The following is a 16,550-nucleotide window of genomic DNA, read 5'->3' on the forward strand; positions in this document are numbered from 1 at the left end:
AAGGAGGACAATGAGCCTGCAGCTGTGGGGGAGGCCATCCTGTGGCAGCCTTGTGCGGCCCCTCTGTCACAGGAGCAAATAAACTGGGCAGAAGAGAGACCACTGGCCAAGACTGCGAGGAGAACAAGTCCCCAGCTACAGAAGAGGCCACTCTGCTGCTGAATGGCTCCTGCCCTCTCGAGTGCCTGAACTCCCAATTACCCAAATACAATCCATGTCCCGCCACTGTTCAGATAGTCGGGAGTATACTGTACTGGTATTCCCAAGAGTTCATACTGGTAGAGCTTCAGGGAACTCCTATATTCGTATAACTGCATCTACGCTACGGGCTTGTCTGCACAAACCATCCCTTTGTGGCAAGCTTGTGCATGAATCTGTCCCTGGCTAGCCTGTCGCAGACTAACTATCCAGATGGACCCAGCTGATGCGCATTAGCAGTTTGTTAATATGCTTTGATTTAGTTCGTTTTCTCAGAGGACTAGATCGAAGCAGATCAACAAACTATCAGCAGAGTCCACACGGACAGTTATAGGGCGGCAGGCTAATGTGGGGTAGATTCACACTCCAGGTTGCTGCCAACTAAATGTGCATGTAGATGAGCCCTAGGAGGGTTTTGCCAGTTTGTTTATCCTGGTGTATTTAAAGCTTTCTAGGGTAGATAAGGCCTACCTCTTTTTGGGACTATGGAGCGTTTTAAAAGTAGCTTGCAGCTGTGACTAGACCTTGACCTAATGAGGCTGATTTATGACAACAGAAATTGCTCTGGGTCAGAAATCATTGTAGACAAAATCCTCAGCCAGAAGAGAACCTCTGTATTGTGAAACTGTTCTTTCTGCTCAGAACAACCCTCCCCACCATGGGGGACAATGGCAAATGTGGGTGAAGCACCTACAACTTTTTTGGCCTCCTACCTGGCTCAACACAATTGAGGTATATTTAGATTAATTTGAAGTTGGGACCAAGTAGCCATATCTCAGTCCCTTCCATATACATATTGATATGCAGACTGAGGGGGTTTTGCGCCTAATAGAGAGAGAGTGTGTGTGTGGCGGGGGGGGAGGGGTCTCTCTTAGGTACTTGTCTGCCCTCCATTTTCATAGTATCTGATCACCTCATGTTGTTTTAATGTATTTATCCTCACATGTCAGGTAGGGAAGTGCTATTATCCCCATATTACAGAGGGGGAACTCTAACACAGAGAGGCTAAGTGACTTGATCAAGGGCATGCAGGAAACCTGTGGCAGAGCAAGGAATTGAACCCTGTTCTCCTGAGTCCCAGGCTAGTGCTCTGACCATTGGACCATCCATCCTCTTTAATCTATGGCGGCAGTGGTTACTGTTGGGTAAATATTTCCTACTGTTTTTTCCTCTCTTTAGGCCCTTGGTTGTTTACTATACAAATTGTGTTACTTTACTTTACCATTTGGGGAGAGTCAGGTGGCAATTTGTGATGGAAACTTCACCATTCCGGACAACTCTCGCTACTCCCAAGACATGCACTGTCTCATACGTGAGTATATCTGTTTCAACAGCAGAGTTTGGTTCCATATTACAAATAAAGCTCTATTATTTTTATAATTCCTAATTATTAGAGCTAAGGACCTGGAGTGTGTCCTCTCTTTCAAAAAGACCTGTTCACATGCAAGGATGAAGCAAAAGAGTTTACAGTCATTTAGAAGATGGCTGTGCCAAAGATGGTTATGATAGTAGAGTTTTTCTATTTGGATGGACTGTGGTAACCTATGTGGAAAACTAGGGAAACAGAAAATCATTTGGTTGAAGATTGCTACAGAAACTTGCACAATAAGCCTGTTTATGCAAAAATATTTCTCCAATAATAAGTCTATTTGCATAAGCTGAAAAGAGCCACAGTGACCTAGACTAGTGATAAGATTTTATCTTCTGGGAACTGAGAAACAGAAGTAAAATTATTATAAATAACCCACTGACTGAAGTGACTGTGTAATTAAGCATACAATGCATTCCTCTCAGCAAAGCTGGAATATCTTGCCTGCTTTCAGTAGAGCATTTGGTTTTCCCAGCTATGAGTGTGAGTAACGCAGACTCCAACATGTTTTCAAAATAAACTGGTACTTCTCCACTGTTCCTTATGCCCTGGTTTGAGCAGATATTAAAACTTATTGCCTGAAGTCAGTTTATGCAGGGGACAAGTCAGTGCAGATGTCCTTCAGCTACTCTCTCAAGAAACTTGTACAGTTTTCTATTGTCATTATTGTAGGGGCTAGAAGCCTCAACTGAGATCATAGAATATCAGGGTTGGAAGAGACCTCAGGAGATCGTCTAGTCCAACCCCCTGCTACAACATCCCAGATCAATGTTCCATTGTGCCAGGTGCTGTATATACACATAGCAATAGCTGGTCCTTGCTCCAAACAGCTTTTTTCTAAATAGACAAAATAAAGGATAGGAGAAATTATCTATATCCCTGACTTAGAGTTGGAGAACTGAATTGTAGACAGGGGAAGTAACTTGGCCCAAGGACACACCAAGAAGTCTGCCGACTTTTACTGTAAGGGCACGATTTAAAAGTTCCATTGGTAAATGAATATGCTTACCTTGGTTTTCTTGGGAAAGTAAACTGACTTGGTATTTTAATGAAGGAACTGCGACTGCTCCTGCTCCCACTGATGTCAAGAAGTAGTTTGCTATTGACTTTAATGGGGCTTCATGATTGCAATTAAAGACTTCTTGGACACTCTGAACCACAACATGTACGCTGTATAACCCCAGCAGATCCAGTGCACGATTTGGTACTCGGGTCTATATGTGTAGAATACATAAAATTGCAGCGAGATAAGTACAGTCTCTTGAGGAGTGTTAAAGATTTGCTGCCTTGCAATCCAAACTTGACCTGGAAGGTGTGGCTTATATATCCTGTGCAAATCTGGCAGACATTAGCTACATGATTATCCATGAATCTGAATCTTCTAATATTCAGCACTGAAGTCTTCTGTTTTTTTGTTTTGTTTTGTTTTTGTTTTTTTAGGATATATGCTTGAACCAGACCCTGACAACAGACCTGATATTTACCAGGTCTCCTACTTTGCATTCAAGTTAACAAAGAGGGAGTGCCCCATCCCAAATGTACAGGTGAGTACCCAGGGACCCCTTCAGTGGAGTTGGGACTGGAATCCATCTGAAGGTTCTTTGCGCTATTATTCCTTATCTCAATTTAATTTAGGCTGCTGGAGAAACCCGTTCCTTTAATTTAGTTTGTGGCTCTGGGGTGTAAGAAGGGCAGATTCCTTTCCTGAGGCAACTAGAAATCAGTGCTTGCACAAAGGATACATCCTACCTCGTGAGTAACACAGGTAGATGGTAGATTAAAAGCTTTTTGGGGAAGATAACTAGCAAAATGCAGGAAAGCAAGTAATTTTGCTGTTTTCATGGCGGCATCCATCACCATGTCTAAAAGCAGCAGCAGAAGGGGTGATGAGATTTGACATCTTCTAAATGATGTGAAAATGCAGGAGGCTAGGAAGGATAAATCTCTGGAGGTTTGGTTCTACAGGCCCAAGAAAAATGAGCAAACACTCTCTGGCGGCGTGTTATCAAAAGAGGCAGTGAAAACATGTCTCTTGGAAGGAGAGAAGGGGGGGTTACATTTAAGTGCCTTTCTTTTATGTGCACTTGAGTTTTGGTACAGGAGCAAAGGCATGTAGCAATGATGCAACCCAGAAAGAGGACAGCCCATGGGATTCCACGCATGTTGGAGTAAAGTACAATAGAGTGGTATAGAGAGGCGGTTTCTGTGTGTTACACTAAACCAGCAATGACTCTCTAGTCGTTAATGTCTTGTGGTATTGGGAGGTAGGGGTGTGGGGAAGGGTTGGGATGCTGCCCATGTTGTGTTCTGTGGATATTGGAATGGGGAGGTTCACCGTATAGAATAGACACACACACACACACACACACACACACACACACACACACACACACACACACACACACACACACACACACACACACACACACCACTTTTGAAAGTTTCAACCTAATCAGACCCATTGGAGGGGGCTCAAGTTAGAATCCCCCAAAAATCAGTAGCTCCTCTTGAAAATTTAGGCTTCGTCTGTTTCAGCTGATTCTTAAGCAACATTAAATGACTATGTACTCATGGTATCTATGTGAGCATAAGTAGCGATAGAAATATTGCAGGGCTACTATAGAAACAATTGGTGGTGCAACTCGTTTGTGTGAAAAATGAGGGAGACCCTGAATATTAGGAAAACTGGCCTATTGCATCAGTGCGTTCCCAGGCCTATAATTAATAGAAGCATATGCTGTTTGGTCTGGTTCCCCACTCCCCATAGGTGGTTTTTTTTTTTCTTTTTTGTTTTTGTTGTGTTGTTTTAAATCAACCCTGGCAAATAAACTGGGCATGGTAGTAAATAAGTTACCAGCATGAGGCTGTCATGGGGAACTTCTGTAGAGGTGTATATGTACATGGCAAACTAGACCACGCTTGTGAAACTGATTTCCAGGCTAATTCTTCATAGCATATATAATCTTTACTACAGTTGGGTTTGTGACCTATAGTCTGGTTAACTGAGATTAGCCAAATTCCATTTAAAATGTACAGTAAATCTAATAGTCATCTGATCTTGTTAGAATCCAATTGAAAACTGTTGTTTACAGGTGCTTTATACTGTATTAGGGATATTTTGGTGGTACACAACTTTCATCCAGTTGCCTAAAGATAATGGTTTGAGGACTTCCTGGTTTTCCATTCAGTTTCTGACTTATATTTCTTTTGTTTGGGGCGTATGTTCAACTTTTTATTTTGTCATAGTTAACGTACATGAACTTTCCATACAAATATTAACAAATCTTATCCATTATCTTTATTTGTTACCTTTTAAAATTCCCATTTGTGTCATGTCCACCTTCAATGGTGGTCATGTCCACCACAACACCGAACAGTGCACTGATACACAGGTGCCCTCCCACCAACAGCACAAGAAGAAGAACTCCACATGGACTCCTCCTGAGGGTCGAAAATGACAGTCTGGACCTATACATTGAATGCTTCCGCCGGCGTGCACAGGCAGAAATCGTGGAACAACAACATCACTTGCCTCACAACCTAAGTCGTGCAGAACGCAATGCCATCCACAGCCTCAGAAACCACCCTGACATTATCATCAAAGAGGCTGATAAAGGAGGTGCCGTTGTCATCATGAACAGGTCTGACTACCAAAAGGAGGCCGCCAGACAACTCTCCAATACCAAATTCTACAGCCACTTCCCTCAGATCCCACTGAGGAATACACTAAGAAACTACAGCATCTACTCAGGACACTCCCTACACTAACACCAGAAGCAATCAGCATACCCCTAGAGCCCCGACCAGGGTTATTCTATCTACTACCCAAGATCCACAAACCCGGAAATCCTGGACGCCCCATCATCTCGGGCATTGGCACTCTCACTGAAGGACTGTCTGGATATATGGACTCTCTACTCAGACCCTATGCCACCAGCACTCCCAGCTATCTCCGTGACCCCACTGATTTCCTGAGGAAACTACAATGCATTGGTCACCTCCCAGAAAACACCATCCTAGCCACCATGGATGTAGAGGCTCTCTACACAAACATCCCACACACAGATGGAATACAAGCTGTCAGGAACACTATCCCTGATGATGCCACAGCACAACTGGCTGCTGAGCTCTGTGCCTTTATACTCACACACAGCTATTTCAAATTTGATGACAATATATATCTCCAGATCAGTGGCACTGCTATGGACACCCGCATGGCCCCACAATATGCCAATATCTTTGTGGCCGACCTGGAACAACGCTTCCTCGGCTCTCGTCCACTCACGCCCCTTCTCTACCTACGCTACATTGATGACATCTTCATCATCTGGACCCATGGGAAGGAGACTCTGGAAAAATTCCACCACGATTTCAACAGCTTCCACCCCACCATCAACCTCAGCCTGGACCAATCTACACGGGAGATCCACTTTCTTGACACCACGGTGCAAATAAGTGATGGTCACATTAACACCACCCTATATCAAAAACCTACCGACCGCTATGCCTACCTTCATGCCTCCAGCTTCCATCCCGGACACATCACACGATCCATTGTCTACAGCCAAGCACTGAGGTACAACCGCATCTGCTCTAACCCCTCAGACAGAGACCAACACCTACAAAATCTCCACCAAGCATTCTCAAAACTACAATACCCGCACGAGGAAATAAGGAAACAGATCAACAGAGCCAGACGTGTACCTAGAAGCCTCCTACTGCAAGACAAACCCAAGAAAGAAACCAACAGGACTCCACTGGCCATCACATACAGCCCCCAGCTAAAACCCCTCCAACGCATCGTCAGGGATCTACAACCCATCCTGGACAATGATCCCACACTTTCACAGGCCTTGGGTGGCAGGCCAGTCCTCGCCCACAGACAACCTGCCAACCTGAAACATATTCTCACCAGTAACTGCACACGGCACCATAATAACTCTAGCTCAGGAACCAATCCATGCAACAAACCTCGATGCCAACTCTGCCCACATATCTACACCAGCGACACCATCACAGGACCTAACCAGATCAGCCACACCATCACCGGTTCATTCACCTGCACATCCACCAATGTAATATACGCCATCATATGCCAGCAATGCCCCTCAGCTATGTACATCGGCCAAACTGGACAGTCTCTACAGAAAAGGATAAATGGACACAAATCAGACATTAGGAATGGCAATATACAAAAACCTGTAGGAGAGCACTTCAACCTCCCTGGCCACACTATTGCAGACCTTAAGGTGGCCATCCTGCAGCAAAAAAACTTCAGGACCAGACTTCAAAGAGAAACTGCTGAGCTTCAGTTCATCTGCAAATTTGACACCATCAGCTCAGGATTGAACAAAGACTGTGAATGGCTTGCCAACTACAGAACCAGTTTCTCCTCTCTTAGTTTTCACACCTCAACTGCTAGAACAGGGCCTCATCCTCCCTGATTGAACTGACCTCGTTATCTCTAGCTTGCTTGCTAGCATATATATACCTGCCCCTGGATATTTCCACTACATGCGTCTGAGGAAGTGGGTATTCACCCATGAAAGCTCATGCGCCAAAACGTCTGTTAGTCTATAAGGTGCCACAGGATTCTTTGCTGCTTTTACAGATCCAGACTAACACGGCTACCCCTCTGATACTTGACACCTTCAATTTGTATATTTATTGTGTTCAAATTCCACAAATGGTAACCAGACATTATAAAATTGACTTGGTCCTGATTTAAAAGGTTGTCTGTCACTTTTAACATTGGAAGGATTTCCATACTTCATTTCCCTAAGCTATTAATGATGGGGTAGTTGTAATTTTCAAAAATGATGTAACTTGACTGACTTAGGATCCTAAATTGCATTGCTTTTGCTGAGGCTCTTTTTTTGCAAACTTTATCTATAAACCTGCATGATTTCCACTTTGTGTGTAGTAAAGCAAATGGTTTTTGGATTTTCAGAATTCTCCAATTCCTGCTAAACTCCCGGAACCAGTGAAAGCTAGTGAAGCAGCTGCAAAAAAGAGCCAGCCAAAAGCCAGGTAAGAGCATCTATGTTTAACATGTTACTCTTTTTTTCATCTGTGTCTTTTCAGATTTTGAACTGTATTTCCATTAAAAAAACCCACCACTGTTCTCTTTTGGCTCGCACTGTAGAAAATAGATTGAGGTTTTTACTGTGATCCTGGGACTTGTAATTTAAAATAAAGAAAATGACTATTAATGTGAAAGGCAGCAAATGGTAAGATGAAAGAGTTCTTTCCCCGTACGCATTATGCTGTGTCTGAGTCAGTTGCTAGATTTTTGTAAACTAATGGCATTGTTTCAGTGTAGCAGTTTGAAGTTCATATGCCAAAGCTTTATCAGTCTGTACTGCAGCATCTCTATTAAGGGCGTTTTCCGAAGTCTATTGAAATGAGTAGAAAACTCCTGTTTACTTCAGTGGCCTTTGGGTCAGGCCCCCAGAGTATAAACTTGCAGAGCAGCCACATCAACTTTCATAGATTTTAAGTGCAGGAGGAACCAGTATGATCTAGTCTGGCTTCCTGCAAAACACAGGCCTGACAACTTCAGCCAGAGCTTCTGCTGGAACTAGAACATATCTCTTGGAATGACAGTCAGCAAAGATCTGCAGACTGCCAGGGTCTGAGAATCCACCACATGGGGAGCATATTGCTGTAATGCATGTCATTCTGCGCCTTGATGTTCTAATAACCTCGCTAAGAACATAAGAACGGACATACTGGGTCAGACCAAAGGTCCATCAAGGCCAGTATCCTGTCTTCTAACAGTGGCCAATGTCAGGTACCCCAAAGGGAACGAACAGACAGGTTATCATCAAGTGATCCATCCTCTGTCACCAGTCCCAGCTTCTGGCAAACAGGCTAGGAACACCATTCCTGTCTAATAGGCATTGATGAACCTATCTTCCATCGCTTGTTGTGTCATGACTCAGGTCAGACTTCAGGGCACTGAGTACCTCTTTTATATTTACTGCAGAGTGTCTAGTATATTCATAGGCCCTATGTGGATAACAATCAAACACTGAAAGAATGCCTCTTGTGATGCAAACTACCTAGCAGCAATTAGCCCCAGAAGTTTCCCTTAGTGTTATTTTTATACCAGAGCTTCAATAATAATAAAGGAATTTCTTATCTAGTTCAGCGATCAAAAATACTGAAAGGCATTAAGCTGTCTTGAGCGCCTCAGGGCACAATAATGCCCTGTGGGTTTGCATTATTATGGGATGGTAAATATGAAGGGAAAAATACAAGTACCTGACACTTCGGTTGAAGCCAACACAGCTCGGTAAGAGTACTTTTTAAGATGCCAATCTATACAGTTCTGCTGAAGGATGCCAACTGCCATAAAGTGAATTCATTATGCCCTTCATCTGCTCTTCCATAAATCTATAAAAAGTCCAGATTTAAATAGTATGTTGTGTCAAACATTTGACGCATTAAGCAATTTTGACACGATCGAGCTCTCCAGCAAGATGAAAAGCCATAATCACAAGAGAAGGCAAAATGAACGTGCTGGATTTATTTTGCAGGTGCATTTGTTTCAACTTCCAAATGACTTGCAGTAGCCTGCGTAGGAATGACTCGTGTATATTTGCTCCAGTGTCTTTCACTTTGATTATTCACTTGCTACTTAAGCATTGTTGGCAGCAGTCGAAGCAATGCCATGTGCTAGCTTTCCCAGTTTGCATTGTCATGGAGGGAGTTCCACAAACTAGGTATAGCAGCAGATTGGGAATCGGGAGGTATAGATTCTGTTCCCTTCTCTGCCACTGCCTGGCTTGGTGATCTTGGGCAAGTCCCTTCCTCTGTCAGCCTCAGTTACGCGACCCTTTAAAATGGGAATAATGGTACTCTCTGATCTTGGTAAAACACGTTGGTATCTACTGATAAAAGCACTACATAAATATTAAGTAATAACAAGATTATTCTGTAATAATACTATTACTGGCCACTGGGCTAGAATGTTGGCTTGCCTGAACTTTGCAGGTAAATTTAATTCTTTGTTCCTTAGCCTTATTTAATGGGACCCTAACTGGCTTTTGATGTAGATGGCTCTGATTTATGGTTACCTTATGTCTGTCAGACCTATGTAACCATAGCAGTTTTGTGCCTTGGGAATCACTGTCTGTGGTGGTCAGTAGCCCAGTAAAACATAGTTTTTAATTCAAGCAGCTAATTGGAAGCAGCTTATCTTCCATTCATGTTTTTGTTTTTCTTCCAATCCAGGCTGACTGATCCCATTCCTCCAATGGAAACCTCCATAGCTCCACGTCAAAGACCCAAAGCAGGACAGACACAACCCAACCCTGGAATTCTGCCTATTCAGCCAGCCCTCACCCCTAGAAAGAGGCCCACGGCCCAAGCAGCCATCCAGCCACAAGGTGGGTTGGAGCCTCCATACAAAATCCACAGAGCAGAACCTGAGCACGGTCAGAAGCTCCTTGAATTTGCCTAATAAATTTGTTCCAACACTTCAATCCTAGGGCAAAAATCCCGTAGAACTGAGTACAGAGAGAACCGATAGTCTTACAGAGATTTAACAGGCTTCTAAGAAAGTTTAGTCTAAGAAGAGCTAGAGCTAGCTGGTACCTTTTTCCAATGGCAGGGTGAGAGGGGAGTGTTTTAATGAAGAATGATGGTGGTTGGGATTTTTTTTCTTTTCCAGCCACGAAAACTTTTTGCCGAAATCTTTCATCCTTGTCAACAGTTTCTAGTTTGTTTTGATGTTTTTGTTTTTTGTTTTAATGAAAACTTGAAAATACTTCTGATAAAGTTTTACAATTGATAATAAAATATAACCCCCTCCCTTTTTTTGTTTGCGCTGCGCCAATAGCGTTTTTGGAAACTTTCTTTTCATTTTTGTCAAATGGAACTTTTCACAGGAAACTTACAAAAACCCTAAATTTCCTGTGAAAATCATTGGTGCTGTCCGACCTGCTCTGAGAATCTGGACAGTCTAACTGAGAACTTATGGATTTTTGGAACCCTCCTATACAATTCCCTATTAAATCCCAATGTATGCTCCTGAAGAACAATAAGATGCTCCTTCTCTTTAGGACTCTTCTCTAAGGGGAGGCTGAGTATAAGCATTGTTCCTGTACCCTTTGCATGGACCTTTGCATGCTCTGATCTCTGTGTATGTCGTCTTCCCCCTCTTAGTTGCAGGCCCTGCTGCTTTGAGTGGTGGCCAGCCCTCGCTTCCTGCAAGCGTTCAGCAGCCTAAAGCGCCACCTCCGCAAACTCAACCACAGCCTGCCCCTCAGCCCCAACCCAAGCAGCCGCCCGCTCCTCAGCAGACCCCAGTAGCTCAGCCGCCAGTCCCTTCTACTCAACCACAGGCCATGCCTCAGCATCAGCAGCAGCTCTTCCTGAAGCAGCAGCTACTACAGCAGCAACAGCAGATGATGCAAGCTCAGCAGGTAAGCATGGCTGCTTCTCAGTGCGTCTGGCACCTTTTATTAGGCCATGGTGCCACAAGGTTGCAAGTACAGATGTCTCCAACCTACTCTCAGCAGAGGCACAGAAAAGCATGAGAAGATTGAGGGAGTTTCTTTATTCTCTCTTCTGTTATGTTAGCGCCTTCAGTCATCAGCTGCTATCAGGGCCTCATTGGGTTGTGCAGTGTAACTGAGCGGGGAACAGCCCTGAAGAGTTCACAGCGTAAATAGGCAAAGGGTGGGATGCAGGATGAGCAACAGAGAAGCAAAGTGAGTTGCCCAGGGTGTCTCAGCAGTGAGAGAGCTGGGGACAGAACCTAGATCTTCTGATTCCTAGGCCACAGCCCTACTCAGGGACTTTTAAGTAGGCTGCTTGGATTTAGTGAAGTTGGAATTCAGCCAAAAGAGCACTGTGGTGGCCTTCATGACCTCCAGTGGCAGGACCTTGCCTTGGCCTTACATGTCACTTTTCAATAGCATAGCAACTACTTAATGCTGCACACTGATTTGCCAGTCAAAGAACATTTCATCAGGGGTCGATTGTACCATTTTTGGGAATCAAAATTGGTGATGAGGTAATATCTTTTATTGGACCAACTTCTTCTGGTGAGAGAGACAAGCTTTCAAGCCACACACAGCTCTTCTTCAGGTCTGCGTTAAGCACCATGCAAGCTCGAAAACATGTCTCTCTTGCCAACAGAAGAGAGACACGTTTGTCCACTAAAAGATATGATCTCACCCACCTTGTCTCTCTAACTTCCTGGGACCAACATCACTGCATACAACAATGGAAGATCTTTCTCAGTCAATCACTCACTTCCGTAACTGGCCAGAAAAAGTTGACTGAACAAATAGCATTGGACGGCCTGAACAGTGGGGTGTTTTGGTGACCAATTGCCACCATTTGACCCAGCATGAGAAAAGCACCCATCCACTCAAGGCTGCTTCTTGCAATCTATGTAGATACCTATGGAGTGTTATAGTCCCGTTGGCTTGTCTTTTGGCCAAGTTGTATGTATTAAATTATTCTACTCTCGTCATTTGGCCCTGGTAATCCCCTTCTGTTGTTGCATCAAGGAGTATAATTCCAGTAACAGTGTGTGCAGGAGGAGATGCTATGTATTGGCTTGGGACTCAGACTAACAGTAGAGGGTGGAATTGCTATGTGTTGAAGCTGACACGATTTTGTTGCTGTTGTTTGTTGTTAATTCATGTTACGGTAGAACAGAACAGTGACAACTGTGAGAGTGGGGCCCTATTGTGCTGGGTGTTATACAAACATAGGAGAGACACGCTTTGCTGTGAAAAGCTTAAGTGACTTCAGGATACTGAAGCCTTTGCTTAAAAGTGATCAACAAAGGATAGAAGGCAATTTTGTGCTTCCTCTGACACACCGAAAACCTGAAGGGTTGAACACTAAGCATTCAAACCTGGTTTTCCCTGGTCGACTCTATGATGACGAGAGATCCTGTGTAATTCAGACATGGCAAGAGACTGAGGGCTTGTCTAGGTAAGGGAAACTGGCAGCACTGTGATGACGTTGCTGTAATTATAGCACACATTATAGCTTGCACTGATAGACATCGTACATTAATGTCCAATGGGAGCCAGTGCAGGTGGAAAACTCCCCTTTCAAGGTGGCCTGATTGCTAAGCAGGGGAGAGGACGATTATGCTGGATATGTCTACTCGGCAACTAGACACCTGCAGCTGGCCTGTGCCAGCCAAGTCAAGCTAGTGGGACTTGGGCTGCAGGGTTGTTTTAGTGCTATGTAGACTTCTAGGCTAGAGCCCAAGCTCTTGGACCCTGGAAAGTGGGTTCAAATAATAGAATATCCAGGTCTGAAGGGACCTCAGGAGGTTCTCTAGTCCAACTCCCTGCTCAAAGCAGGACCAGTCCCCAACTAAATCATCCCAGCCAGGGCTTTATCAGGCCTGACTTTAAAAACCCCAAGTTCAAGCATTGTGACCCTGAGTTGGCTTGCACAGGCCAGCTGCAGGCTTTTCTTTGCTGTGTAGACGTACCCGATATAAGCCCAATGCCTAACTGACACGGGGTAAAGGGAAGCCTCTGTTAAACCTGAACAGGTAGGTGTGTTGACTCAGGATCACGCCACAAAGATACCCAGTAAAACAAAGAAAGAGGAGACCTTCATCTTTAACATTTGATCAAGGTGGGAAGGAATAGAAAATGTTTCTACATTTTAGGGCACAAGTCCAGTTTTCCAGTAGCCCTTTGCAGATGGCCTCTTAAGTCATCACCCCTTGTTTTTTATTTCCCCTATTACCATGGCTCTCCGTTTTTGTTACGGTGCCGCAGTTCCAAGCGATGCAGCAGCCAGCCATGTCGCAGTTTCAAGTGATCCAGCAGGGAGCGCCGGCGCAGCAGCAACTGATGCAGAACTATTATCAGCAGCAGCTGATCGCGCAGCAGGCAGCCATGCAACAGAAGACAGCAGTAGTGGTGGCTCAGCCAAAGCAACAGGCTCCAGTGCCGCAGCAGCCACAGGCTGCAATCCAGCCAGCACCTGCGCAGGAGCAAGTGGTAAGAACCAGCGAGGCCTTGAAAACTGCAGAGAAAGGAGTGAGTGGTAGGGAGGAGAAGGAATGGAAGTGCAATATAAGTGCTGCTCACTGGAGGAACTCAAAGCACTTCGCAGGCACAAACCAAGCTCGCAACCTGCCTGGCTAGTTGTGTGGGGGACATGATCCTGTTTTTTGTCCCCCAGGATCCAACCCACAAGGGCTAGGGAATAAGGTGTTCTCAGGAGGTCTGCAACTCCAGTACTTGATACCAAGCTCTAGCTGTCAGAGCCAGTCTTGCTGCTTCTAAGGTGCTTTCCAAGAGACAGGTTTTGTCTGGGCTTTTTCCTACCAGTAGATTCTGGATTCTCTGTGGAAACTGCCCCTCGGGTATACTGAAGTTTGGTCTTCTGTAACAGAGCAGTGTAGGTTGAGGTGAGAGAAGGGAGGAAAATAACTTAACTTGCATTAAGTGTCCCTGTATACATATGGCAAAGCTGCTCAACCCTGCATGAGACAGGCATCACATGCATTTCACTGACTAGGGGGGCGAGGTGGGGAGGTGGAACTGTGGCACAGGGATGGATACTGCAAGTCAGGAAAGATGGCCTGCCAAGCGTGACTTCACAATCCAGCCTGGGACTTGGGAAACCTGAGTTCAATTCCTTGCTGTGCCACAGACACTCTGACATGGGCAAGTCACTTTGCCTCTCTGTGCCTCAGTTCCCTCTCTGTCCAGTAGGGGTAATAGCACAGCCTGCTTCACAGGAATGTGTCAGGATACCGCTGTTACAACTTTGTGAGGTACACCAATACTACAGCAATCGGGGTACTATCTAAGACTGGAGTGCAGGATTCCTGACTCCTAGCCCCTTGATCTGAAAATCTGGCTGAACAATGTGTCCCATTAGGAGCCAGCAAATGTTTTTTCCTACGATGTCATCTAGACGTGTTTATGCAGAGTGTAAAACTGATGTGTTCTCTCCTGGAGTGGGCTGACCAAGGTCAGTGGGTAGTGCCCACTTCATGTGCCAGCATTAGTCTCCTAAGCAGAGATTGTCAAGTGACTAGAATTGAGTGTCCAGACGGATGCTTTAGGGACATGGATGTGGGTGTTTTGTATTTTCCCCAGAGGGCAGGTGCTAAACAGTCGTTGAAAATCAGTCCACTGAGGCATCGTAGATGGCTAGATGCCAAGGCAGGAAGGCACCATTGTGATCATCTAGTAAACATGGGCCATGAACTTGGGCATCTGCCAACTGAAGCACCCAAAATTCGGAGTCATTTCCGAGACTCCTGACCCTAGTTTTCTTGAAACCTCTTTTTGTACCTGCTTCTTCCAATCAAGCAGCCTTCCACTCTGCCTTGATTCTGGTGGGTGGGGTGGGTGTGTTTTTTTTTGTTTTCTGGCTCTATTGAAATGGAGATTTTACAACAGATTGTGTGCGCGCACACACGCGTACACACTTCATCCATGTTTCCAGTCATCTACGCACATATATCCAAAATGAATGCTCTTTACTTGATGGGAAATAGGACTTTCCTTGCAGCGAGGCGTGAGAGCAGATGGCTGTCCACTCATTAAAGACAGGGGAGGTGTGCCAGAGAGCCTGATTCTCCCGTTAACAAAATCTCTCTGCAGTTGCATCTTGTCTTTCATTGCTGCCCAAGCCTATTCATTCTTGCTTGTCTCTTGGGGAGTGGAGGGCCATCACTTCAATTTTGTTTGTGCATGAAAAAAGGATGCATTCAGTTTCTGTGCTATATCTTGTACCCATAAAAAGTAAGCGGCATTATGTAAACCAGTTCTACTAGATAATATTTAATTCCAATTAAGGGCCAAATCCTGCTATCCTCATAAGTAAGCAACTCTTCTTGGGCCCAGATCGTCTCTGGTGTAGTCCCTGTGAAGCTGATGGAATGTCACCAGGGTTATTTGGCCAATGGACTTTGTCAGAATTACTCATATGACCAAAAGCTGGGGCAGAGTTTCTCTCCGCCCCCCACCCCTTATGGCTGTATCAGACTTGTCTCTGTTACCTATGTGTCTAATTTTCATGTTTAGCTGGACATTGAATAGGGGACACAGTCACAGATATTGTTTTCCTGAATTTGCTAGGTAACCTTGGGCAAGGTGCATTAGCTTTTTGCCCCCTATGTGGGTCTGATCCAAAATCAGTGAGGAGTTTGACAATTGAAATTTGAATGGGCTTTGGATCAGACCCATTATTATCTAGCAGAGAAAGATATAACACAATCCACTGGCTGGGAGTTGAAGTTAAACACGTTCAGATTGGAAATACAGCATACATTTTTAACAGTGTGAGTAATTAACCGTCGGAACAGTTTACTCAGGGTCACGTTTAGTAGATTCCCTACTACTGGCAATTTTTTAAATCAAGGTTGGATGGATATGGATAAATATATAAGCTGCTCTCGGAATTATTTTGGAGGCATTCTCTGGCCTGTGTTATACAGGAGGTCAGACTAGATGATCACAATGGTCCCTTCTGGCTTTGTAATCTATGAAAGATTCCACTCCCCTTACAGGAGAAAATTCCTGAGACTTATTAAAGAGCCTTTCTGAAGGTGCCTGGAGATCCTTTGACACAACTCAATTATGTGAAAATCATCTTACTTTAATAAAACAACACAGCATGAAAATTCCCTCCATCCCCAAAAAGGTGAATCACAACTGACGCATGCAGTGCAGTTCCCATTTCTACAGAAACCAGGAAAAAGCATTAATTGTCTCATTTAAAAAATGAGCAGTGAGACGACATCTCTCCATAGCAGGTTCTCTCAGCAGAGAACACCAGGTTTGGCCCTGCCAAGACCTTTTCATGTTGCATAATTTTTTGTATATTACAAGCCATATACGTTTCTGCCGAGATTCCAGTACAACCTGTCCCTCCCTGAACACACTGTGTTTCTCTGTGACCTGTATTGGAAATGGTCAAGACCAGCTCACTTCTCACTGCAGTGCGATACTATGCTTAAAATGAAGCAGAT

General features: G+C 44.5%; 1 protein-coding gene across 18 annotated transcripts in view; it reads left to right on the forward strand.

Moving 5' to 3' along the window:
- Positions 1–16,550, forward strand: part of AAK1 (AP2 associated kinase 1) — a 137,718-nt gene that overhangs the window by 74,748 nt on the left and 46,420 nt on the right. For 17 of the 18 annotated variants that reach the window (XM_050939850.1, XM_050939855.1, XM_050939858.1 and 14 more), the window contains exons 8-13: positions 1,378–1,510; positions 3,008–3,111; positions 7,518–7,597; positions 9,806–9,960; positions 10,739–10,998; positions 13,336–13,560. In XM_050939850.1, the coding sequence (XP_050795807.1) occupies positions 1,378–1,510; positions 3,008–3,111; positions 7,518–7,597; positions 9,806–9,960; positions 10,739–10,998; positions 13,336–13,560 (957 nt within the window). The remainder of the gene's footprint in view (positions 1–1,377; positions 1,511–3,007; positions 3,112–7,517; positions 7,598–9,805; positions 9,961–10,738; positions 10,999–13,335; positions 13,561–16,550) is intronic. The other variant, XM_050939857.1, reaches the window with a different exon arrangement.

This window comes from Gopherus flavomarginatus, chromosome 2 (assembly GCF_025201925.1).
Source record: "Gopherus flavomarginatus isolate rGopFla2 chromosome 2, rGopFla2.mat.asm, whole genome shotgun sequence".
Lineage (NCBI taxonomy): Eukaryota > Metazoa > Chordata > Testudines > Testudinidae > Gopherus > Gopherus flavomarginatus.